The following is a 24,192-nucleotide window of genomic DNA, read 5'->3' as shown; positions in this document are numbered from 1 at the left end:
CTGCTCTAAATGATTTTATTAAAACTACATACAGTCATGGGGGAAAGTACAGCTCATTGATGGAAATCAAAACTGCAAAATAATTTTACTTGAACCAACACAGTTAAGAATTCTATGTTTGTGATTCCAAATACAATGCAAATTCTGGATTTTGACATCTGAGGCAATGGGGAGAAGCTCTGCATTCTCCCAAGGCCCCCCCCCCCCCCACCTCCTTCCACCTTTCTCCCCTTGGGGCAGGACGCCGTAGCATTGTGATAAATCGTTTCCTTGCACAACAGCCACCAGGCACCCACTGTCCTAGCACCGCTCTCCGGGGGAGGGAAGAAGAAATGTCCCCTCCCTCGCCCACCCGACTCAGGCTGCTAATGCTTCTGGCTGCTAAGCGGTTCCCCCCCTTCTCTCTTTGCAAGATAACGAGACTCTGTCTTAGATATCGAAGCTACAGAAACTTTGTTTTCAAATCTTGTGAAACTTTATTGATGGTTTAATACCCAACCAATCTTACTGCATGCACGTAGGATGACGAGAGAAAGCTGGATCACAAACACTTTTTTTTTTTACTTTTTTCTTTTTTCTTTTCTTTTTTTTTTTTTTTTTTTTTTTTTTTAAGGTTTTGTTTGGTTTTGTCTGAAAGCGGAGTTGTTATAGCGGGCTGGCAGGTTCACAGGGGTGAGTTCATAACTTACTGAAGTGCACGCCTGTACGGGGCCGGCACTGTACACGTGAAGGTGAACTATGGCAGCAAACTACGGAGGCAGCCTGCTGCTGGTTTTATTATTTAAATACAAAAAACAGGAAGACCCGTGACAGATACCCCAACTTAGGTTAACTTTTGTAAACAGGACAACATGGAAAGAGTTCAAACAGAAGTACAGACAAACTGCAATTTTTCGGCTGTGTCACTCTGGCCCTGCTTCAGAGGTGGGGGGCTTTGTTCTTCGGGGATGAAGAGGGTGGCCGTACTTTTTTGTTTTTCGTTTTTGCTTCCTTCTGACAAGGGTCCTGGGCCTCGGAGACGGAACTAAAGAGACTGGGTGGAGATACTCTTTGGGGCCCAGGCAGAGGAGGAGGAGGGCAGGGTCTCACAGACTGAAAAATTGCAGGTTGCTCACACGACACGGTCATGTTTCAAAAAGTACCAAGCTGATGAAAATACCATGATTATCTCTACTCAATGATTGCAATACTTGTAAAATGCTTCTATAAATCCGAATATGATTATCATGTAATTCCATAAAAATTATACATCTGTCTCTAACAGTTGTTTACTAGGCTAAAACTAAAGCGTCATAGACTGTTTCTAGAACTTAACAACTCCACTGCACAGATGTAAATTTTATACATTTTTTTTTTAACTGGTACAAAGGATTTAAGTTTTTATTACTTTCTTTTTTTGGAAAAAAAGAAAAAAATAGAAACAGTGCTTTTTATCACCTTTTTATTAATGTTATTTTTTTCCCTCCCATAATATAAAAGTCAGCAATGATATCAATAATTTATTATACTGGAAGAAATATAAAAAGAATGCTCGTTGATGTCCTAACTAGCAGTTTTTGCCTAAGTAACTAGCGGCTGGTTAAGAAGCTGAAAACTGCCGGGTGGAATGGTTTAAAGGGTGGGTTTGTACAGCTTCATTCAACTTGGATGCAAAAAGTACTTTTAGAAGCACCCCCTTAACAACAGAACCTTTGGCTTGAACTCAATGAGCAACTTAGAACCGCTGATATATGATCGTTGGTGCAGTGGGTCGTTTAGATTCATCGGTTAACTATTTTTTTTTTTTCCGTTTAGCCCGATCCCCAGTCCCGATCCCCTAAGATCCTCCCACCCTTCCCCGTTCATAAAAGAAAATAATGCAGATGCAGGAAAAAAAAAATGACTACTGTAGCCACTTACACTCTTCCCAAACAGCTGATAACCCCAGTAGCTTGATATTCAGCATATATAATTCATTTACATGAGATAGCACTCTGGATATGGCCCTAAACCAGGTTTTATTCATAGCTAGCATCTCTCTATTCCAACCACAGAAAAACTCCTACAGCCAGCAACCAAACTACGGAACCTTCAGAAATTAAAGACCCACAATATTAAAATACACAGAACAAAATATCTGAGGTATAAGATAAAAAATGTAATTTTTTCCCAGTTTTTTTTTTTTTTTTTAATCTTTAGGGCTGCTAAAATGATGCACTACTGCATGTATTGCAATACCCAGGCCTCGGAAAGCTTCCTTTCTCCCCACACTGGAAGGTTTTAATGGTTTTGTCATTTAGTATGGAGCAAAGCGGTTGTATCCCCCTCGGTATATACTAGCCTGCAATGAAGAAAGAACGAGACCCACATCATCAGCATGGCTCCTAGTCTTGGCATCAGTCAGGGGTGCAAAAGCATTCTGAAACAAAGCAATTTGAGGGGTGTGTTTTTTACATTTTCCTTTTGCAACACGTGCATCATCAAAAAAGACTAATGTGAAAAATAGACACTCAAAAACAACCAAAATGGAGGCACCCTCTACCCATCCCAGGTCATTCCTGGCCAATCCTGACCTCCCCCAACAGCTCCTTGTAAAGAAAGTCCCTACAACACCAAATGCTGTCGGCCAGCCCCGCGAGCAAAAAGGACTCTGCCACAGGCTGGGCAATGCAAGGATTTGCCCCGTCTTGCTCTGTTTGCTTGTTCGATTCATTACTATGACATTCCGTAGGGAAAAGCTCAGTCTACACTCAAGAGGCTGAATATAGACGGCTGATTGGATACAGTAATTCAACTCTCCATTCCAACACATTCCTCAAGCGGGCTGGGTGTGGAGGCAGAGTTGCTGAATGCAAAATCAGGATGAAAATTTAAATCAGCTGCTTACTTGACTTGGCTCAACAACCTGGATGGAATTTGCTCTTGAGAGGGGAGTTTACAGATGAATTGCTTGATGTAATTGAGCTTGTACAAAATAATATGTTTCCAAATCATGGCTGAATTTCTATGACCAAGCTCCAGTGGCTTGCCTGGCCATGGCTTTAGATGGCTATGAGGTGGCACTTAGCTATTTTCTTTTTCTAAAAGTATTGGCGATTCAAATGAATGCCTATGGGGATTTATTTTTAGGATAAGGACTGATATTCTTGATCCCAAGCAGAAAACTGCATGCCAAAAGCTTTGTAATGATTGCATACGCTCTCACGTGATGGGCACGTCTTACTGTACTCAAGAGTTTTAGTGCATAGAAGTTTGAACAAGTACAGGCAAATTCACCCCACCCTAACCTCCCATTTTTGCCCTCCCCCCCACCCCTCCCAAAACAAAAACCCAGATCCCCCCCCCCAAAACAAAAGACAACTCCCAAACCCAGCTGATTCCTTCTAATTCCTTATGTACTAGGCACACACACAAAGTGTGCCCCTCTCTCTATTTTCTTTCCTGGGCGACTATGACTTTAAACATGAATTGTAATAGGGGAGGAGAGGCAGTCAGATTCTCAGCTGCCTGACAGCAGAGGTCTGGAAGTGTGCAGCTTAGCTCCTCTGAAGTCTGTGCTGGGGCTGGAACCTTGGGGCTATGTGAATGAGCAGCAAGGGAGGGAAAAAAAAAGAAAAAAAAAAGTTCTGCATTGACACTGCATTCTGTTAGTGATGGATTTAATTATCAAAATGACTAATTATTCCATTAAGGTAAGTGCTCTGCTAGGTGAGACTTGCAAAATTAGAAATATAATAACTTACATGCACTACATTGCCAAGAAATTAAGACATTTATCAAGTTTACCAGGAGGATTAATGTGGCATTTTAGCTGCTGTTAGCACAAGAGACAAATTCAATTAAGGGGAAGTGAGAGTACGGCAACCGTCAACCCGTACTAAGGTCCCAGCTGGGGGAAGGGAAGGGAGGCAGGAAGAAGTGAGGAAGAGGAGGGATTGGTACTCACCATGGCACCAACGCTGTAGGTGGGGGCTGGAGCAAGTGTGTGGTGGTAGGGGTCGGCAGCATAAACTCGTCCGTAACTGAAAGGAAAACACAGGTGAAGATTAATCCATAATATGCACTTACAGAGTCACGATAACAACCATAAAATACAAAAATACCAAGATAGTGTGGAGGGGCCCTAATCATCCTCAGAGGTAAGCAACACAGTCCCATCTGCCACATGGCACGAGAGAAGTCTGTCTGTGCCCAACACATTCTTCTGTCCATTTAACCTCATGTGGGATAATAGACACTTTCCTCTCGCAGGCAGAAGAAACAACTTGAAAGAGTGGTTTTAAGAAGCCCAGCACCCACAGAGGACACGTAATTCTCGAGAGAGACAGTCTTCTCTCCTAACACAGCTGCTCCCAATCAGGTGAGACAACGTGGATCACAAAGGGTAACGTGGCCTGGTCTGTGCAGTTAGGGTCCAATGTCTCAGAAGAGGAAATAACAGATGTACCGAATAGGAAGATCCTTGAAGGGTGTGTGGGACCTTTCCCCCCCAATTCAAGAATTACTCTGATTTGATTTTGATACTATAACCCCAGAACTTCTACCTCATCAGTCTATGGTCAGGTTCTGAGAAGGGACACATTTCAAACAATATTTCTCGATGATGAGATCTCATCTTTGAGTTTTTCTATACCTTTCTCCCACCCTTCTTCCTCTACTTCCATGCCTTCTAGTATAGGCTTTGGAATAAAAATGAAGAGAAGGATGCCTACTGAGTGTCTGGAACTGAACACAGCAACAAGTCAGAAATTAAGGTTCGGAGAGTGTAGGTTACTGGCTCAGAGTCACAGAGCCAAACAGAGTCAGAGCTGATCCGTTAATCTCTTATGGCAACTCGCATGCTCTTTCCATGGTGTCAAGAACCCTTACTTGAATGACCTGCTAGCTATCTTCTTTGAGACAGTGTGAACATTGGCCTTTCGCTAATGATGAAAGTGGAGGTGCAGGTTGAGCTGGGTTAGGGTCCCTGGAAGCAGAGTCGGAGACGGAGATGTTGTGCACGTGCTCTGTGGAGGCGAGCTTTCAAGAGGAGGACAGAGAGGTGAGCAGGCTGGAGCATAAGGGAAAAAGAGAAGCAAGGATGTGGTCTAAGCTGGAGACGAGCTTCCACCTGGTCATGCGAGCTGCACCCCAGGCTGGATTCCACGTGGAGGTGAGTGTGTTGGTTTTGTAAGTTAAGCACCAGCTGTGGGCGTCCTTAGGAAGAGGAGGAAAACTGCAGAGCTAAAATGACTCTTTGGCAATGGGTAGTTCTCTGAAGGAGGGAGCAGCCATGTACCACTAGCAACCAACACTCCCCGCAGCTGTAGGAGGCACGTACCAGCCACTAAACGGGATCTACGTCACTTATCAACAGCTTGTGACTCTTGGCCTTTCCTTTAGGCAATGAAGGAACAAGGCAGGAATAAATAAACATCTGGATTATCAACCTTAAGCTCACCTCTCATCTCTTCAAGTCTCATTTGCATTTGTTGTTATTCCCTTCTGGAACAACTCCTCTCATCTCTGGCTCTCAGGCTGAGATTTAAATCATCATGTCTTGGTTCTCAAACCCAGATTCAGACTGAATTATACCACTAGCTTTCCTAGATGTTCAACTTACAGATGGGAGATCATGTGACTTCTCAATCTTCATAACTGCATGGGCCAGTTCCTCATAGGCTACTTCAAGGAACAAACCAAAAGCACACCTGGTGGAGGCCCGAAAACATAACTACGAGTAGGGAAATAAAATAACCAAAGTCACAACAATAGAGAGCACATAACATTCTCCAAAACACACCTCCTGAATGACCGGGCCACGGACAGCGTATGACCCCTTTAATATAGCAGTGCTTGCAGGTGCAGAGCATATAACAAGCTTTTAAGACTCCTAAGGGACAGAAAACTAGCCAAAATGATGAAACAGAAGAATTCTCCTCAAAAGAAATTCCAGGAAGAAGTGACAGCTTAAGAATTGATCCAAACAGATATAAGCAACAGAATAAGAATTTAAAATAATAGTCATAAAATTAATCTCTTGGTTTGAAAAAAGTGTAGAAGGCAGAAGAGACTCCAGTGCTGCAGAGATCAAGGATCTTAAAAAATAGGATGAATTAAAAAATGCTATGAATGAGGTGCAAAATAAAATGGAGGTGGCCACAGCACAGAAGGAAGAAGCAGAGGGGAGAATAGGCGAATTAGAAGCTAAAACTATAGAAAAAGATTTTAAAAATCCAGGATCACAAGGGGGAGAATTCGAGAACTAAGTGATTCAGTCAAATGGAACAACATCCCTATCATAGGAATTCCAGAGGAAGAAAGGAGCTGAAGGTGAACTTGAACAAATTATTGTTACTCCTTTCCTTTCCAATCTCTTCCCCATTTTCCTTCCAATCATCTTTCTCACAGCTGGTGGATAAGAATGTACTGGATGGGCCCCACTTGTTTGCTCACATGGTGGAGCCTGGGTCAGTGGGGAGAAGCTTGGGTGAAGGACCTTTAACGCTTAGGGTCTGAGTTAGACCCCAAATGGAAAAAAAATTGATTATACCAAGTTCTCATCGGAAATGTCTTACTCCTAAACACTCCTTGCCTGTGTCAAAGGGCAGTGAGCTCAGATGAGGCTTTTTGCTTCAACACAGTGGTCTCCTAATCCTCCAAAGTGGTGACATGAATGGATGTTTCTTTTCTGAGGTAATTCTCTCAGGGAAACTGACAGTCAACCTCCTCTCTGCTTTTCACTCTTTGGAATACCCTTGATTGATTCAGCTCAATCACATGACCTTTGGTCAGCAATGCTCCGTCTCTCTGGGAGGAAGTACCGATATAAGTCCGAGATGCAAGGTGTGTTAAAACCAGAAGCATGACTTTTTTGAAGAAATCAGATATTCCTGGAGGTCCCTCATGACAGGTGGGCCTCTGCCCACATAAGCAGAAGTAGATGTGAACAGGCGTAAAAGGACACAATATACGACTGGCGCGGATTTTCATTTTGTGAGAAGATAGTCTGTCACTGGTCTAGAGAAAAAAGAAACTGCTAATGGGATTGTTTTAATGCACTTTCACCCAGGAAAGCTGGTTGTATGAACAGGATATAAAATGCAAAGATAAACTGAAAATCCTTGAGAATTTAGTGATGCCAAAGCATCACTTCGGTGGTATTTCTTCAAAATGAGTGTGAAAATGCCCATTTAGAGAAATTATTTTTTTTCTTCGATTTGGGGAATAGTTTTACTGTAGCAAAAATTTCCTCTTTTGGGGAGATAACATATAGGTAGTCTGAATGTATTCAACGAGAAGAATGCTTCCACCCCTGCCCTCTACATACTTCAACGATAAGTTTTTTTTGCCTATAACACCGGGCAGAGCTTCAACCTTTGTGGAAAACCCAAGGTAACAATTTGGCAGTATTCTCTTCCAAGGCAGAAGAAAAATACAGCAGCACTGAACTATTCCTCGTAAATGAGCAGGCTCCTTTTCTCCTCAGGGTGACCTCTACCTTCAGAATCCGATGGTTTTATTATGATTAATAAATTTCATTTCCACAGAGGAAAAGGGACCATGTCAGCTCAAACTGAAAGCAAGGAGGCTTCTTTTCAAATGCTAATTTCTAAACACACCCTTGTGTGACACTACAATTTAGACACAAGGTTATTAGGGAAGATGTGGACTTGAGCTACTACTCTTGCGGCAGAAATGCCAGGCACATCAGCGACCTAACGTCCTCAGAGCTGGCTAAGCACAGCCCAAAGGAAAAATGGCAATTCCCAGGGACCGCAGTGGGAGTGATGGGAAAATGTCTTATGACCGCCATGTTATGACAGACCTGCACAAATCATTGCCCTCTATGACACCCATCCCTGGCCAAAGTAGACAATGGTGCTATCAGGTCATAATGCTCTCCATCTCTCCACATTCTGTCCATCAGAAATTACAGATGAAATCTTCCACTTTGGACACATTCCACAAATGTGTCCACTTTGCTCCCTTCACACTACCACCCTAACCTAACCCACAACAGCCTTGTGGATCCAGAAGATCCACAGCAATCTTGTCTCTTTGGCTCTACTATTGCCTCTTCAAACCACAAGCCACTTATATCTATAGCTAACAACTCTATCTTCTGTCTATCGTATTCTATCCATCCATCATCTGTCTAGTTAAATATAAATCTAAACATATCACTTCACTACTTAGAACCCTTCAATGGTTTTCCATTGATCCCAGAATAAAACCCAAACTTGCATGAATTACCTCTGCTCCTCTTTAAATCCTATCTATCTTATTTTAATCTCATCTTATCCGATCCACCCCTTGCTCACTGTGCTCCAGGCACATTGGCCTCATCACTACTCCATGAACACATGCAAATGCATTCTCTTCTTACAGCCTTTGCACTTGCCCACCTTTCATGTAACATCGCAAGTCTCCAAATTTTGTTTCCTTATCTCTCTGATTATTTGCCTTCCCCACCCCCCAGGAACGTCAGCCCCATGGAAGTTACGTCAGGTCTATTTTCTCTGCCTTTTTATCTTCAGCATCTGCCAAAGAACTGGCCCATGGTGCAGTTGAACAAGGGCCAAGCCGATGCCACTGCATGAGTGAAGGCAGCAAGAGGGAGGTGTAAACAGGAGAGAAGTAAGTCTTGGAAGACACTTGCACCCATCATTAGGATTGTGTCAGCAGCAAAGAATCCCTCCAGATAGGCTTTCTGAAGATTCTAGGCCAGCTGATCCCAGAGACATTCAAAACCTTCAAGACACTCAGAAGAAAAGTTTCTGGGGACTCTGAAGATACCCAGTGTGTAATTTCACATCACCGCTGAGAGTTCACAGAACACTAAATGCCAAGTTGCCATTTAGGAAAAATCCAACCAAACAATGAAATAAGACTTCACCACAGCTTGTAGCCATGCCATCATGAACCCACATTTTTTTGATCTTTGCAACAAGTGAAAAGCAGGAAGTCGTCAATGGTGCTGGGGAGAGCAAAAAGGCATGAGGCAAGAAGATCCAAGGTCAAGTTCTGCCTCTGCAATGTCCTTACTCAAAGACTAAGCAACTCGTTCTCTCTGAGCCTCATCTTCCTGTTCATAAAACGGTATTGCTGGGTCTGAACACTGCCTACTTCATAGATAAAGTGCATGAAAAGAAACCAGGTACATTTTTAGCTTTCTACAGATGGAAGGATTCTATTCTAATATGATCACAAGCAGCTCTAGCAATTAACCTACAGATACTTTTAGAGTTAAGCACTACCTAATTTATGAGTTACAGATGTAGTTAAAATTGCTGCATTTGAGCATAATGTTGTGTTGAAGGAAAATGAATAACAATGCTGCCCATTGAATGGGGAACTCGAACCTTTGTTGAAGTGCTTTGTCAGTTTTACTGAGAGATGCAAATATTACTTATTATTAACATCTGAATCTCGATGAAACAAGCTGGATGCTAATGAAATAAAATAGAGCTGTGTTGGTATCCACACCAGGATTCTAAGAGTGAAGTGATTTTCTTATAGGGACATAGTAAGGACACTAATTTCACTGCCTGTATTTTACTATCTCAGTTGAGAGCCTTTATACCCCTGGGACCTTTATTCTTCCTGAAGCACCACTTTCACATACTTTTTGTCCCAGAGATAGCTGGGAGAATCCCTGGGGAGCAGAAAGGTGAGTGAAAAGCTCTCACCCCAAAGATGGAGTTCACAGTGGCATGTAGCTCTCCTAGACAGCCCAACTGCAGCAAGAAGGTGCAGAGGATCGTGTTCCCACTACACAAAGAAGTGTTGCAAAGTATGTTTTCAAAAGAGTATGCATTCTGACCCCTGGGGTCTCTGCATAGTCGTTAAGGGCTAAGGTGCTCTCCTAATTATATATCCAAGATATAGTCTGAAAGACATTTGGGAAAATGAATTCCATGCAAGTCACACATGTACCACACAGTATACAAAGGGAGCACTACACCATAACCCTGCGGTTCTAACAGGCCATTTGGAGAGCAGTGTTCAGCTAAGGGGTGTTCCCTTGCACTTTACTGTGCAGGGTCACCTGAGGTCTGGGCATCTGAGACAACAGGTGAGAAGAAAGAAGTTAACCTGCACAAGAAGATGTGATCCCTGTCCCACCCCTATGTTCATCCTGCTTCATCACTCTGCTTTCTTGAGCTCTTCCAAAAGAAAACCAAATGCTTTTTTTTTTTTTTTTTAAAGAAAACCCTTTGTTTTTCACTGTTGCTGGTATAATCCAATCAGCTGTTGCTTTCCCCCCATCCAGAGAGAAAGCATCTGGGATACTTGTTTCAGAACAGGAGTTGTTTGAATGTGAGGAAATGCTCTGCTCTTGGCAATTCTCAGTGGTGAAAGGAGCCACAGCCGGTATCAGTCAGGAAGGGGAAGGAAAGGACTGGTGGAGGGCATGTGGGTTTCGGAATCCCTCAGCTCAGTTCCAGCTGGCTCTTCCCCTGATCCAACTGCAAATCAATCCATTTTCAAAAACAGAGTCTTACAGGCATTTGTACTTTCCAACTCACCCATCCCATACTCATCACTAAATAAAAATGCAACAGAATACAGTAAGATCCCATGATCCTACTTAAAGAGGTGAAAGACTGACAAATCCCTTAATGATTTTGGATTGCAGGATCTGAAAGATACCCTTGGCTTGTGGGGTTTCTGTTCGCTTAAGGATGGAGACAAAATTCCTCATTTCAAAAGATGAAGAAATGCAACCCAGAGTAAGAGGGCCACAGAAGGCCCTTCCAGTTCCTCATTTGAGATATCTTGCAATAAATGGGCTCTTACTTTCATGCAGATAAACATCTACCAGACAACTAAGAAGGCTCAGGGTGTAAGCTCTCCTTTCTCAAATCCTAGACCCCTACAACTTACGGGCTGTGCAGTCTGGGCTACCATAATGTGCCTTGGTTTGAGAAGATACTAGGATCTAAACAGTAATCACAACCAAGATTTGGGGCAAATCTCCCAGGGTCATTCATAGCAAGGACAATTCACCTCTGTCTACTGCAAAGAGACATGTAAAAACTGGTGCTAATCATCATGTTTCATCTCCACAGGAAGAAATAAGAGGACTCACAGGACCTCAAGCCCCACATCCTGGATTGCCACAATAGGGGAAAAATCTTGATGGTCTTGGGATGGGAAACACTTGAATCTAATGGGAAAGAATTTAAGAGAGATGGGTTCGCAGGGGATGTTCATGGAGAGTCCACGGAGGTCTCAGTGGTTCAGGTGGCCTCAGTGAACATAGTTGCTAAGGAAACACTCCTCTTTGACTACTAGAGCTTCCCCTAGCTTTAGCCTAGGCCATAACTTACACATTTATAGACCATGGAGGGTGACCAAGGTTTAATCTAAAAACTTTTCAAGATACATGAGAGAGGAACTTAATCAGTCTCATAACTTAAAATATCTGTAAAACCACTTCAAATGTAGTACAACTTCCAAAAAAGAACGTGAGTAGAAATGGAAGAAATTCTCCAGGTGAACAACACGGACTTCTCTCAACTTGACTCTGACATTTCTGAATTCTATTGCTCCTCACTTTCTTACTCTGGATTTGAAATGATCACCTTCACCAATCACTTACTACAGTTTTCAGCCTCATGTTTTCTTTGCTCAGAACCACTGGGAAAGCATCTTCTGGGCTCATTATATTCTAAATGGCAAGCCATAGTGTTTGCTCATCCAAACTGTCACACATCTGAACTGTGTATACATAAGTACGCACATAAGTCCAACACATATAACATCTATGAGAAACAGACCATTCCACTCATGGAAAATCAGATGGTATCACCCTTTCTGTAACCTGTCCATTCAATTCAAAAACCTCCTCCAATTCTGAATCCCAAAAGAAGAGGTCTGAGATAGGAACCTTAATTCTGGATTCATCAGAGCAGAGTAGTAGCCACTGCCTGGGAGTTGAGAATATACAGGAAGTCCTCCTCTTGGCCGTGGTTCCTCCACTCTGGAATTCCTCCTCCAGCAAAAGACCTATAGCCGCACTCTCTTTAATGCCAAGCTCAAGGCCACCCTTCCCTTAAAAAGGCTGTTTAACTTCTTTTGTGTCCTGACAATTGCTCTACTGAAGTCACTAAGAGTTTCCCATCATGCTTTGAAATCAACATGGTGCCCCAGCTAGGTCTTAACCTACTTGGGGAACCACAAAAAGTAATCTCTGAAAGTTTATCTCCTCCCTGGGCCACTTTCTCCAACTGGGAATGGAGATTATGGTCCTTACTGACTGTATAAGGCAGTACTGAGGTTGAGATGAGGGTTACCAGTTAGGCAGCAACGAAATGGGTGTCAGTTATTGATGCTAGCAAGATGGGATTACAGCTTTTGCTTTCTCTCTCTACCAGGTGGGGTCACAACACTGAAGTCCAGGGAGTACATGTGTCAGAACTTCCCTTGAAGTAAGCATCTGGAGTCCCCACAACCTCTGTAAGCAGATCAGAGATTCTAAAAGGTTAACTAGCAGGGCAAGAAAAACTAGTGTGCACATGCACACACACTAGACTCTCACTTGGAGGTAAAATGGAAACAAAGTCAGGATGCACTGCCACTATACCGATTATCTGTCACAATATTTTAATTCCAGGTGAGTATCCCTCACCTCTAAGGGATCAGTTCCTGGGGCACACAAACCCTTTCAATATTCATTTGAGCAAAATGAATGAAAATATAGCTCTGGAATAGTACTGTCCAATAAAAATATAATGAGCCAAAGATGAGCCACTTTAAGTTTTATAGTAGCCACATTAAAAAAGTAAAAAGAAACAGGTGCAGCTCATTTTTAAAAATTTTAATGTAATCTATTATTATCAGTGTATAATCAACTTAGATTATTAATATTTTATATAATTTTTGTACTAAGGTTTCCAAATCTAGTATGTACTTTATACTTATAGCTCATCTCAATTTGGACCTGCCACATTTCAAGGGCTGTGGTTATTGGCCACCGTACTGCAAAACACACCTCTAGAAAAACCTATCCTAAGTTTTCCTTACCATTAAGAGGGAAAAGGTTCCTGATTGATCAGCTCTGTGTTTCCTACAGGGTGATCTGAGGGCTCCTCTATTAGCAGTACCTGGCACAGCTTGTAAGAATGCAGATTTTCAGGCTCCCTCTCCAGACCTATAAATCAGAATCTCTGGGGCAGGGGTACGGGGAGAGAAAAGGGATTCTGCATTTGTAATAAGGTCTTCAGGTGATTTTCATGCACTCTGACGTTTGATAACTGCTTTTTTTTTTAATTCAGATTTTGCAGTGATATTGCAACTCCCTTATCAGGCCAATTCAGAGCTATCTGGATATCTTTAATTTTTATAAGTAAACTGATAGAGACATTTTATTTTTATAGGCTATTGTTGTTGCCTATAACAAGCTTTGAACTATGCCTAGTGCACAGCAAGCTCTCAATAAATATTATAATTATTTTTACTAAGTTCCTTTGTTTATATGTTCCCTGAGCACCCTGCACTCCCCTATTATAATACACATCACATTTTATTGGAAACAGACCAATTAACTACAAATCAATTTGCTGCATGACGACTTTGCTGAATAATCAAATAACCAAAATGTAAGAAAGACAATTAGATAAAGTTTGCTATAGGATTAATTAGGGGAATGGCCAATTTGGAAACTTCTTCTAAATATTGTGTGAAGCTTCATGGATGTGCAAGTGTGTGTGTGTGAGCCTGCGTGTGCACGTGAGTGCACAAGTTGGGCAGGGATAGAAGGATGGAAGGGATGACGACACCCTATGTGCCCATGAACTTGCTGCTAGTAATTCCTTAATAAAGTACATAGCAGTCTGTTCACAGAGGATGGTTTTAATGGTGTTGGAAGATGAATTCATTTGGCCAAGGCTTTTTTGCAGACTTCCATGCTTACCTAGTGTCCAGTACTCACAAAGAACTGGGGGTGTGTCCCCAGGTTGGATTTCCATGCCTCCAAGGTGGTACCTGGCCTAGTAGAGGAGGCAAGGGTTGCTGCCAGATGGAGACCCAGCCTCCACCTGCACCCCATAACACACACGCACTCACACAAACTCCCCTGGGCAGGGGGCAGCTGGGAGCCAGGGTCTGGCATCCAAAACAACTAGTTCAGAGTTTCTGGTAGTTTTCAGGGAGTGGATTATCCTATTAGTTGATTTTTAGCCACTGATTTTCAGCAAAAGAAAGATCTGCGGAGAAGCGTCCTAGAGCAGACACTGCTTGTGTAACCCTGTCTCTGGGAATACACAGAATGTTCCCCAACAAGGCCGCTGCCCCCTTCACTCTGTCCCTGCACCTAGACCAGTCCCCAGTACATCAGAGTCTTCAACACACACCTGCTCATGAATGGGATGGACCAAGTCGAATAAACACCCAGTGAAACAGCCATTTATAGAGCCATCAAGTTCCTTTGAGCCTCCTCAACATGTTAACAACTATGTTCCCTAACTCACAAATACTAGTTTTTCATGAGCAAGACATCACAGCTGAAGAAAGCAGGAGAATCCCATCTGGAGGCACACGTCAACGTTCCAAGGTTAAAATACAAGAAACATGCAGTGTGGTCTAGTGGAAAGAACTTCATCAGCAGAGCGACTCCACTGTGATTTGTGGCAAGTTACCAAAGTTCTCTGGGCCTGAGCATTTTTTTCCCTTTTTAACCTCCAAAATAAGGATGGCGGTGTCATTTACCTCACTGAGCTGGTGTAATCATCTGTTCAGGTCTACACATGCACATACATGCACATGTAGGTATATATGTCTCCATATAATGTATCATGCTTCCTAGCACACAGAATTTGCTCAACAAACCACAGGGAGTGAAGATCGCTACAGCCTGGATAATTCAGCAAAGTCCATGTGAGCCACAGTACAGGGATGGAGAGCTCACTCATCATCATGGTGACAAAAAGCCTTCTTAGCACCTTATGGAAATACCTGACTCACCCTTGAAGCAAGAGGGCGTGTGGACATTTAACGCAGACTGAATCTTGTCTGCTTCTCATCTGCTGACCTCTGCTCTTTGTTCTCCTGTCAAAATGCAGCCCAAAGACAACCACTTTTTGGCTCTTCCACCACCATGGTCCTAACCTAAGCCACTGTCACCTCTCCCTGGACTGCCATAAGAGACCCCCAACTCGAGCCCTCTCTCCTCTTGCCATTTTGTAATCTGTTCTTCACAATGCAGTCTAACCATTAAAACAATAAGGCAGATTACAGGTGACCCTCCAATGCCTTCCTACCGCACTTAAATCTTGAATGGTTTTGTATTCTTCAGGTTCTAATTTGGAGCCTAATTCTCCTGAGCCCTGGCTGTCTTCCTGATTTTTCTCCAAAGCTCTTACTTGTCCTCATATGCTGTGGCCACACTGCACATCTTGCTGAGCTCAGCCACCTCAGTCATGCCTCAACCACATGGCATTGGCACTTGCTGCTCATTCAGCCTGAAATGCTTACAGTTACACAGTTACGAACCTGGCTTACACCCTCACTGGATTCGGGTCCCTATTCAAACGTCACCCTCTCAGAGAGGCCTTCTCTGATCACTGAACCTAAAGTAACATTTCATCCTACTGTCCGTCCACCCCTCTGCTCTTTGATTCATTAGAGCTGCTGTATAACTTACATGCAAGAATATTCCATGCCTATCTGTCTACATGTTGGAGGTGTAGATTCTGCTAGAAAGGAGGCAAGGAGGCTCTTTGAAGAAAGGGCTTCTCCTGGTGTATTTAATGCTATGTCCTGAGGGCTAAGAACACTTGCTGGTACACAATGACTCAATGCATATTAATTAACTGAAATGAATTTCCAGCTGCTCAGCAAAATAAGTAACTTGCTTTTTGAACCTCCATTCTTGTCCAAGACCCATAGTCTACGTCTCCCAAAGCACTAGCTGGTCCCGGGAAAGCTCCAATGAATCACAGCGGCAGGCAGACCTTGAGTCTAAGAAGGGAAAATCATTTTGTCCCTTTTTCCATCTCCTACAGGATCTGATGCTGTAAGGGCCTTGATGCTACAGAATGAGAATCTAGCTACCTGAGCGTCCAAGGTGGAGGCATTGTACGCTGAGTGCGCAGTGCTGTTGTCAAAGGCCAGTGCCACCCACACGAGTACTTGTCTTCCAGGAGCAACCAAACCAAAACAATGAATACCATTGCTGGAGACACTGAATAAGACAATAAATGTATTTGTAAATACGGCCTCACAAACCACACAAGCTAACGAGAAAAGTTTCTTCTACGTGACTAGCTGAGGCAGGACCAACATTTTGGCATCCTCTCCAAATGACTCAAGTAAAAATGGTCACTTTTCCTTTGGGAAGAGAAAGAAATGCCCTTCAGTGCTGCCGATCTACTGTCTGGTGATTTTCACCTTACCATCCTTACCCCGAGACAGCGACAAAACTGGCCAGCTCTACCCTGAGAGGCAGGTGTGCAAGAATAACACATCTTTATAAGCATTTCAGTTACAAAATCCATCAGGCCCTCAAAACCGAGGTTTTAATATTTTGTTGATTTCTTTCTTCATTTAAGAGAGACATTGGCTTTTGTCAAAAGCTGAAATCCAGTAGATACCAGGATTCAAGAGACCTGCCCCATGGAGTGTTGTTCTGCGTGGGGGGAAGGCTTTGTTGGTTAGAATGGGGGTGCCCTGGGTTCTCCCAGCACGACGGTGGGGGCAGGGAAGAAGAGCTCCCCTCAGGGCCTTCATTGAAACCACGAGTCACAACCTTTGTTGACTGACCAGTTCTGATTTTCCGTATTCACTTTAGAGGAGGGAGGACTGGCTAGGAGATAATTTGACATTTGATTGATATGAGTGTCTCCTTTTTCATGCTTGGTTCAGAATTCAGAGTTCAAATGGGACCTTATGAAGCATACAACATATTATTAATACGGCCATCAAAGCAACAGGGATATCTCTCTCAATTTGAAATCTGATCAATAGCAATTCATTAAGAATTTACTGAGCAACCATCCTAAATCAGATAAGCTAGGTAAAAACACTCACTCAACCCAGGCAAACTTTCATTATCTGCGGCCTCTTTCAGGAATATTGTGTGTGGACCACTTGCTTACAAGGCAGGGTTTGTTAAGGCACGGGACGAAATCGATATCTACCTCTTAGGCTGCAACTTTGCAGTGTTTGATCTACGATGTCAAAATCTAACCTAAGACACACTGGAATATCCATGCATTTTAACCGGAGACATGGAGGCTGGGGAAGACAGCCTCTCCACAAATGACGTCTATTAGCAGTTTAAACCAACATCCCTCCCCACCCCCAGTCAGTTACCCTTCCAGACACATGCTCTCTTTTCAAGGTTGTGAAAATGTGAAATGTCTCTTGCGTCCCAGGAACATTCCCCACCACTCCCAGCTACACAAGTATCCACCGACTACTATTAAGTATTAGTGAAGTGTTAGGGATGTCACCACTGCTCATGGGGAGAAACAGATGTTGGAGGCTATGGGTCGAGGAAGGAAAACAGAGGAGTCCGTATCCACAGGGTTTTATAGGAATGGAGTAAGCTGTTACTTTAAAACATGAGCATGCATACCTCGTGAACTCCCAGGGTAAGACCTTCCACCATGAAAATATTGACACCGACCCTTATCAATGAAAAAGGCCCTGCCTTTTACAACAGACAGGGGTGGGGACTTGTTCCTAGCAATCTGTTCTTCCTTTAGTTTCTTCTCACCAAAGACTGTAAGTAGGGAGGGAAGCATAAGCAAACAAGCTTGCGTTTACTGCTCCATTGACAAAATGTGATTGGAGCAGATGAATGTCTATTTGTAAGGCCCTGTTTAATGTAGGCTTTGAAGGTCATGTCATATTCAGCTACATGTTAGTGAGGTGTACAGTCCTCCCTTGTTGGCTAGAAGCCACATATTGTTAAGATCTCCTACTAATTGTTTTGGTCATAGTTTAGGCTTAAAAGAAAACAAAGCAAAAACAAAACAAAATAAAACAAAAAAATAATCTGTTAGCACTCACCTATCTTGACATTTAATCAAGTAATTGCACGCTAATGAAAATCCAAACATAACTGTTCTGAACCACATCAAAGCAGAAAGACAGGCATTATTTTGATGGACACATCATGTAACTGTGCAGTTTCCATTTGCCAATGCCCTGATTTCAAAAGCAGAAGACTTTGTCTCTCTAAATCCTGCTACTTGTAATAGGTTTCAAAAGAAAGGAGACAGAGGATCTTTGATTCACAGAATGAAGATCCTCTTCTTATGAGACAGAGATAATTATATTTCCCAATGCCTCTAGCTTTATGGGTTCAGTCTTTCAGGGTCTAGGATGTATAACCAGTCATTCAATACAGATCAATATAATTCATATGCACATCTGTGTAAACCCAGACAAAACATGTCAAAAAACATATAAGTCACAGGTGTGTGTCCCTAGTCTCCCCTTTCAGAATTTCAACATAAGAGCACTGTTTATACCATAAGATTGCATTGTGGCTTCATTCAACATAGTCTTACTTTTCTAGATCATGTACTATTAAAACTGGAAATAAAGTATCCAAGTTAGCAAAACGCCTAGTGTCTTTTTAGACATCAGAGGCTCAAGGCTTCAGTTGTACTCCAAAGATAAATGGATTTTGTTTTGTTTTGGTTTTTTGGCTTATTTTTTTTCAACTCAACTTTCTAGAGTGACCAATTGCAGCATGTGAAGGGGAAAAAAAAAAAAAGAATATTGAGACTTGGATGGATGCATCAAGAAGTAGCAATGTTTGTTACCTGCAGAGGTGTTACAAGAAATTTCATCTGCTGCAACGAAGACGAACTGATTTCTGGAAGAGAAGATAAAATTCACAATACTGCTCGCTCAGGGAGAAATGTGCTCTCTGCCAACTGGGTAGATGTATTCAGATGCGGGGAGGGAGGGCGCTGCGTTCGACTGGATGTTGCAAGGGAAAGTGTTGATACATCTAGGACTTGAGTTTAGAAAGATCATGAACCAGGCATGCGGGGGCCTCGCCAATGGAATCGTGGTGATGTGAGAATGGGGGTGGGCTGTGTGTGTACACACTGTTGCACTGACTTAGGAATATTGAGTGTTACCAGAACGTCATGCCAGGATACGTTTCTAAGGCCAGGGCATTTTAAACTGCGCTTGGAATGTCTACACTAAATGGAAATTACATTTAAAGAAAATACAGACTGTCCATTAGGAAAAAGGGGGTACTGCACCTAGCTACAAAAAATCATAAAATTCCAGACTTTATTATTGTAATTATCAAAAAAATTTTTAAAGGAAAGAAAAAGAAAGTGCTGTCATTTCAGAAGAGAATGGTTATATGATGTCATGTTATGGGTAATAATTTCCTCACCAAACTAGGCTGGCTACACAAAGAACTTAAGAGAACTCCTCTACTGGAATGAATCCTGTCTCACCAAATTATTTTTAATGATGCAGTGTTTAAAAGAAAATAAAAATGGAAAACGCTATTTTACTTTGATTTAGTAAATCCGGGAAGATGATAAAACTCTCTTAAGATGTTTCCAACTGTGGCATTTTCGCAATGAAATGTGTTCTAATTCAGACACACTGTTTATTTCTCTAGAAATAAGAGCATCTGTGGGAGGCAGATTATAAAAATGCCCCAGTGAGATTGGCTGGGATCTTAAATGCCTCAGAAGCGGTAGGATAGAGCCTTCTGGTTCTTGTTTGTTAGATTTTTCTGTAGCATATGAATCATTAAGAAGCAAGATAAAATGCATTTTTGGGGTCTTAGTTTGATTGGTCTTTTTCAAATTTTTTAATGCTTCTAAAAAGTATCTAGTGATTGATTGGGCATTTCTTAAAACACCTTAAGAAAGTTTTACTGTTGCAAGAGGTACACTCTGAAATATAAATAGAGCTACCACTGGAAAATTCACTAGAATTTAGCATTCAGTTGAAAACTCTAGCCATTTCCACACCAGTGAAATCTAAACAAAATTAAACATGCTCGGAGAATAGTATTTCTTACGTTTTTCTTCCACATAACAAAAGTCACAGCCAAGTTCATTTATCACTTCTCTTAAAAGAATAAAAACATTAGTGTCACTGGATTTTTGCTCTTTTTGCTTGGAGACAGACATTTTGAGCCCCACCAATACTTGGCTTCGAATTTCTGAGGTTTGAGGAGCAGTAAAATTAATATCCCTGAAAATGAAGATATTTGCGTTGAATATTTGTTTTGACTTGTTCACCTCAGACCGCCTCAAGGGGGAACAAGATACAGGCAACTCAGATTGCATGTATGAAGTTCATCTGTGTATGGACCAAACAAGCCCTTTGAAGGACTTCTGTTTATAGTACGCTTACAAGGACAACAGTTCCATTACTATGAGTGGCAGCCTGGTCCGTCCAGAGGGGCAAATTCTGTGGTATAGGCATTCTCCTATCTATGGGGTGGGCCTCCTTAGTAAGATGGTTCTATCCAATTCAGACCCTATAATCCTAGAAGACTCTGCCACCTGTACCCCACTTCTGCATTTTCCCTATGTAACTGTCCCTCCTGCTAGACACTAGGAAAACCATGCGAGGCAACCAACACAGATATACAATGGTGACTGACTGAAGAGGGAAAAATTTTAAGGATGCAACCTACCAATATGTTTCTAAAGACATCAGACCTTTTCCTTTAATGGTACCAGAATTTTAGAACATAGGATGATTGTGCTTCACAGCACTCTTCCTTGGGACATGGTACACATACTGTTGTTAAAACAATTTTTTTAATGCTTATTTATTTTTGAGAGAGAGAGACAGACAGACAGAGTGTGAGCCAGGGAGGGGCAGAGAGAGAGAGAGGGAGACACAAAACCCAAAGCGGGCTCCAAGCTCTGAGCTTTCAGCATAAAGCCTGACATGAGCCTTGAACTCAAGGACTGTGAGATCATGACCTGAGTCAAAGTCAGACACTCAACTGACTGAGCCACTCAGGCACCCTGTGATACACACACTCTTAAAAATAATGCTACAATTTCTCCATTCCCTTCCTTCTTTTCTTTTTCCTCTGTCTCTCCCTCTCTTTCTTTTGGGTAATCTATGTATTTTGAATTTTTTAGAGTGTCTTTATGATTCTTGAGCAAATTTCTGAACAAAGGGTATGACTCAGAGTTGGCTCAGAAGATGGCCGACTATCAAATCAAATCTACATCAAAGCATAAAGTTATTGCCAACGGTGATATTTTGAGGAATATGCCATGGACTCTGAGGCAGTACCAAAAAGGAATTATTAAAAAGTATTTGAAAGACAAAGTAGCCATTTGGATGTATCAGTTCTCTACTGTTATTTATTTTCTTTTAATTCCACGCAAACAATCCCACTATATCCATTTCAGAAAACTTCCTTTTCATGGAACTCATTAATTCCAAGGAGCCAACCTGCATGATCAACCCTCCTGCTACACTGATTGTAAGTGCAATAGGAAATTCCTGCCAGATAATAGCCTGGGAGGGCTACCCGGCCAGTGTAGCCCATGTAGGAGGCCAACAGAGGAATCTGGGTAGAATTATAGGGGAGGAGTTTCATGGTTATGTCTCTGTCCACTATGTTACGCAATTTTTATATAGAGTTCCATTTCTCCCCTCTTGACCTTTAAGACAAAACGATCTATCTTAGCCCATATGTAGATCATCCATGACCCTCTTTGTGAAATCATTTACCCCAAATGACCAGAGAGAGGTGTGATCAAAGAGATTAATGATCTGGCTGGGAAGTCTGCTATCCCCAAGCAAGGTCAAGATAGACGGAATGACCAAAGCAGTGCATATGCACTCTGGACATTGGGCTCCCCTCTCAGGAGGGGAGAGGAGGCTGGCATGGTTCCTGACCCCCTTAGGCTAATCCTAGTCTGCTCTGCACTCTCAACACAGACCAAAGAATTTAAACTTCAAAAGCAGTTGCCCTGATTTTCAGCAAACTGGTTATAGATGACAAAGTCTGGCCAAGTGGTTCTCAGTCTTGGTTGCACATGGTAAAAACACATGGTACCCTTCTAAAATTCTCAGGGACCAGGCTATACCTAAGACCAGTTAAATGGGAGTCTCTGTGAGTGGGTCTGGAGTGTTAGTAGTTTCTAAAGAGCTCCAGGTAACTCTCATACAAGCCAAGGTTGAGGGCCACTTGTCTAGTTGAATGGTTGAGTCTAGGTCCGTAGACTCATAGGGAGAAGTTAAAATAATGTGAAAGCCTGGGCCCCTCTCCTGTGGTCCTAGCCTACTTGGTCTGGGGCAGGGTGTGGAATGAGGTAGTTTGGCAAATACTTGGCAGGTGATTCTTCTGTCAGTCACAGCTGGGAAGCACTGGATATGGCCCAGATACACAGTGGACAGGGAGTTGAATCACTGAATCTCTACCAGATTTTGCTTCTTTTTGCAACTTCCATTCTGTACCCACCATACTACCCTCTCAGGCAGCTGAGCTGCGTGGCTGCTGAGGGTGGAGTCACAGACACACTATACACATCCCAGGAGTGGTTACTTGTAGTTTCAGGAGGCTTCTGAGAGAATGGATGTTAAACCTCATTGCTGAGGGGCGCCTGTGTGGCTCTGTGGGCTGAGCGTCCGACTCCTGAATTTGGCTCAGGTCATGATCCCAGGGTCTTGGGACTGAACCCCATGTCGGGTTCTGTGCCAAGTGTAGGGCTTGCTTAAGATTTTCTCTCTCTCACCCCCTTCCCCTCTCCTCTCCTTGCTTCTCTCTAAAATTAAATATATGTATAGATATAGATACCCAACTATTTTTTAAAAAAAAGAAAAAGAAAGAACCTCATTTCTGATAGCAAAGCTGGTCTACAGTGGCCACAATGTCAGGCTCTCTGTGTCTAATTCCTCCCCTCTTCCTCTTATTTCAGCATCTCCCATGAACAAACTCAAGAGCATCTTTGCTGAGTCTTCCCACTTGCTTTCTGAGTCTGCACCTAATTCTCTTTACCAACGTTTTTACCTAGAATTCCTTTCTATTTTTGAACCCTTTCTCTACTGCAGAATTTCTTAAACTTCCCTAAAGACAAGAATTATCTAGAGTGTTTGTTAAAAATATAGATGTCTGGGCTTCAGCCCTGACCCCCTGAATTGGAAAGTCCAGGAAAGAGGTCTCATCATCTGTACATTTGGTGAGAACCCAGGCCTGATTGTTGACCAGCTCTGGAGACCCATTCGCGCTGTGGTTGGTGCTCCTGGAAGAGAATCATCATTCCAGGTAATTCTTATCATGGGGAAATTTGGGAACATTGCTGAGAAATTTCCTGCAAGTTCATTCCTATTTTCATTTCAGAAATCTTCCTACTTTCCACTGACATGGGAGACTTTGTGGGAGGAGGGAGGATTACTAACTTACAAAAAATAGTGAAATGGTTGATTACTGAGCACTAGGGAGAGAGCTACATTTGTCTCAGCTCTTGGGAGTGTTGGTGCCAAAGAGCCACTGACCTAATAACTATGGAGTACTTAGCCCTGACAGGAGGTCGCCAAGCCCTGTATCTATGTATTAACTGATTTAATTTTCTCTACAACCCCTCTTCCTATCCCAGTTTCCATAGATGAGGAAGCAGAGGCATAGGTCATGGAGCATGTGCAAGCTGGTAAATGGTGGAGGTGAAATCTGAATACAATTAGGTTGGCTCAAGACCCCAACTCCTATTCACTAAGACTGTTGCTCAGGGGCGCCCACGTAGGGGTACAGAGTCAGCAGTGGAGTGAAACGTCTTTACGAAGGAACTTCCTGAGACTGTTGTGAACCTTTCATTCCTACCAGACAGAATAATAGAGTATCTGGATTCCACTTTGAGTATGATGTTAATTGAAGCTTGAGAGAGATAATTATATTCTGGTTTAACAACTTGGAATGTGGAATGGCATGGGCCATGGTCTTTCTCTCTTTTTCATTCTATCACCAGACTTCATTATGTTTTACGATGGTTCTCACAGTCCAACCATCTAGACTCTGCATCTGACTCAGCTGGTGGTACGTTTAAATTAGTCCCATGACCTGCCATACCATCCTTCTATCCCACTTTGCTTCTTAGGCAAAATCTCATCTCTGTAATTTTCCTTCTTCTAAAAATTACCCACGGCTGAACTCTAAGAGTCAAATTAAAATAGTAGCCAGGCAGTATTGCTGGAGGGAATGTGAGAAGCTAGATATGGAGACAGAGTAAAGCTTGCGGCACAGGCAGGGGAGGAGGGAGGACAGAG

The 24,192-nt window shown here is 42.5% G+C and overlaps 1 protein-coding gene across 8 annotated transcripts in view; it reads right to left on the bottom strand.

Moving 5' to 3' along the window:
• Window positions 1-1,765: 1,765 nt before the first annotated feature.
• RBFOX1 (RNA binding fox-1 homolog 1) overlaps window positions 1,766-24,192 on the bottom strand; it is a 620,770-nt gene continuing 598,343 nt past the window's right edge. For 2 of the 8 annotated variants that reach the window (XM_039218655.1, XM_039218654.1), the window contains exons 13-15: window positions 18,741-18,793; window positions 3,926-4,001; window positions 3,356-3,556 (exon numbers count right to left, since the gene is read on the bottom strand). In XM_039218655.1, coding sequence (XP_039074586.1) covers window positions 3,409-3,556; window positions 3,926-4,001; window positions 18,741-18,793 — 277 coding nt within the window. In that variant the 3' untranslated portion in view covers window positions 3,356-3,408. Of the gene's footprint in view, window positions 2,399-3,355; window positions 3,557-3,925; window positions 4,002-18,740; window positions 18,794-24,192 lie in introns of those variants that run through there. The other 6 variants (XM_039218656.1, XM_039218661.1, XM_039218662.1 and 3 more) reach the window with 5 other exon arrangements.

Source organism: Hyaena hyaena, unplaced genomic scaffold, assembly GCF_003009895.1.
Source record: "Hyaena hyaena isolate Hyena2069 unplaced genomic scaffold, ASM300989v1 scaffold_772, whole genome shotgun sequence".
NCBI classification, from domain to species: domain Eukaryota; kingdom Metazoa; phylum Chordata; class Mammalia; order Carnivora; family Hyaenidae; genus Hyaena; species Hyaena hyaena.
This window is presented reverse-complemented; position numbering and strand designations above follow the sequence as displayed.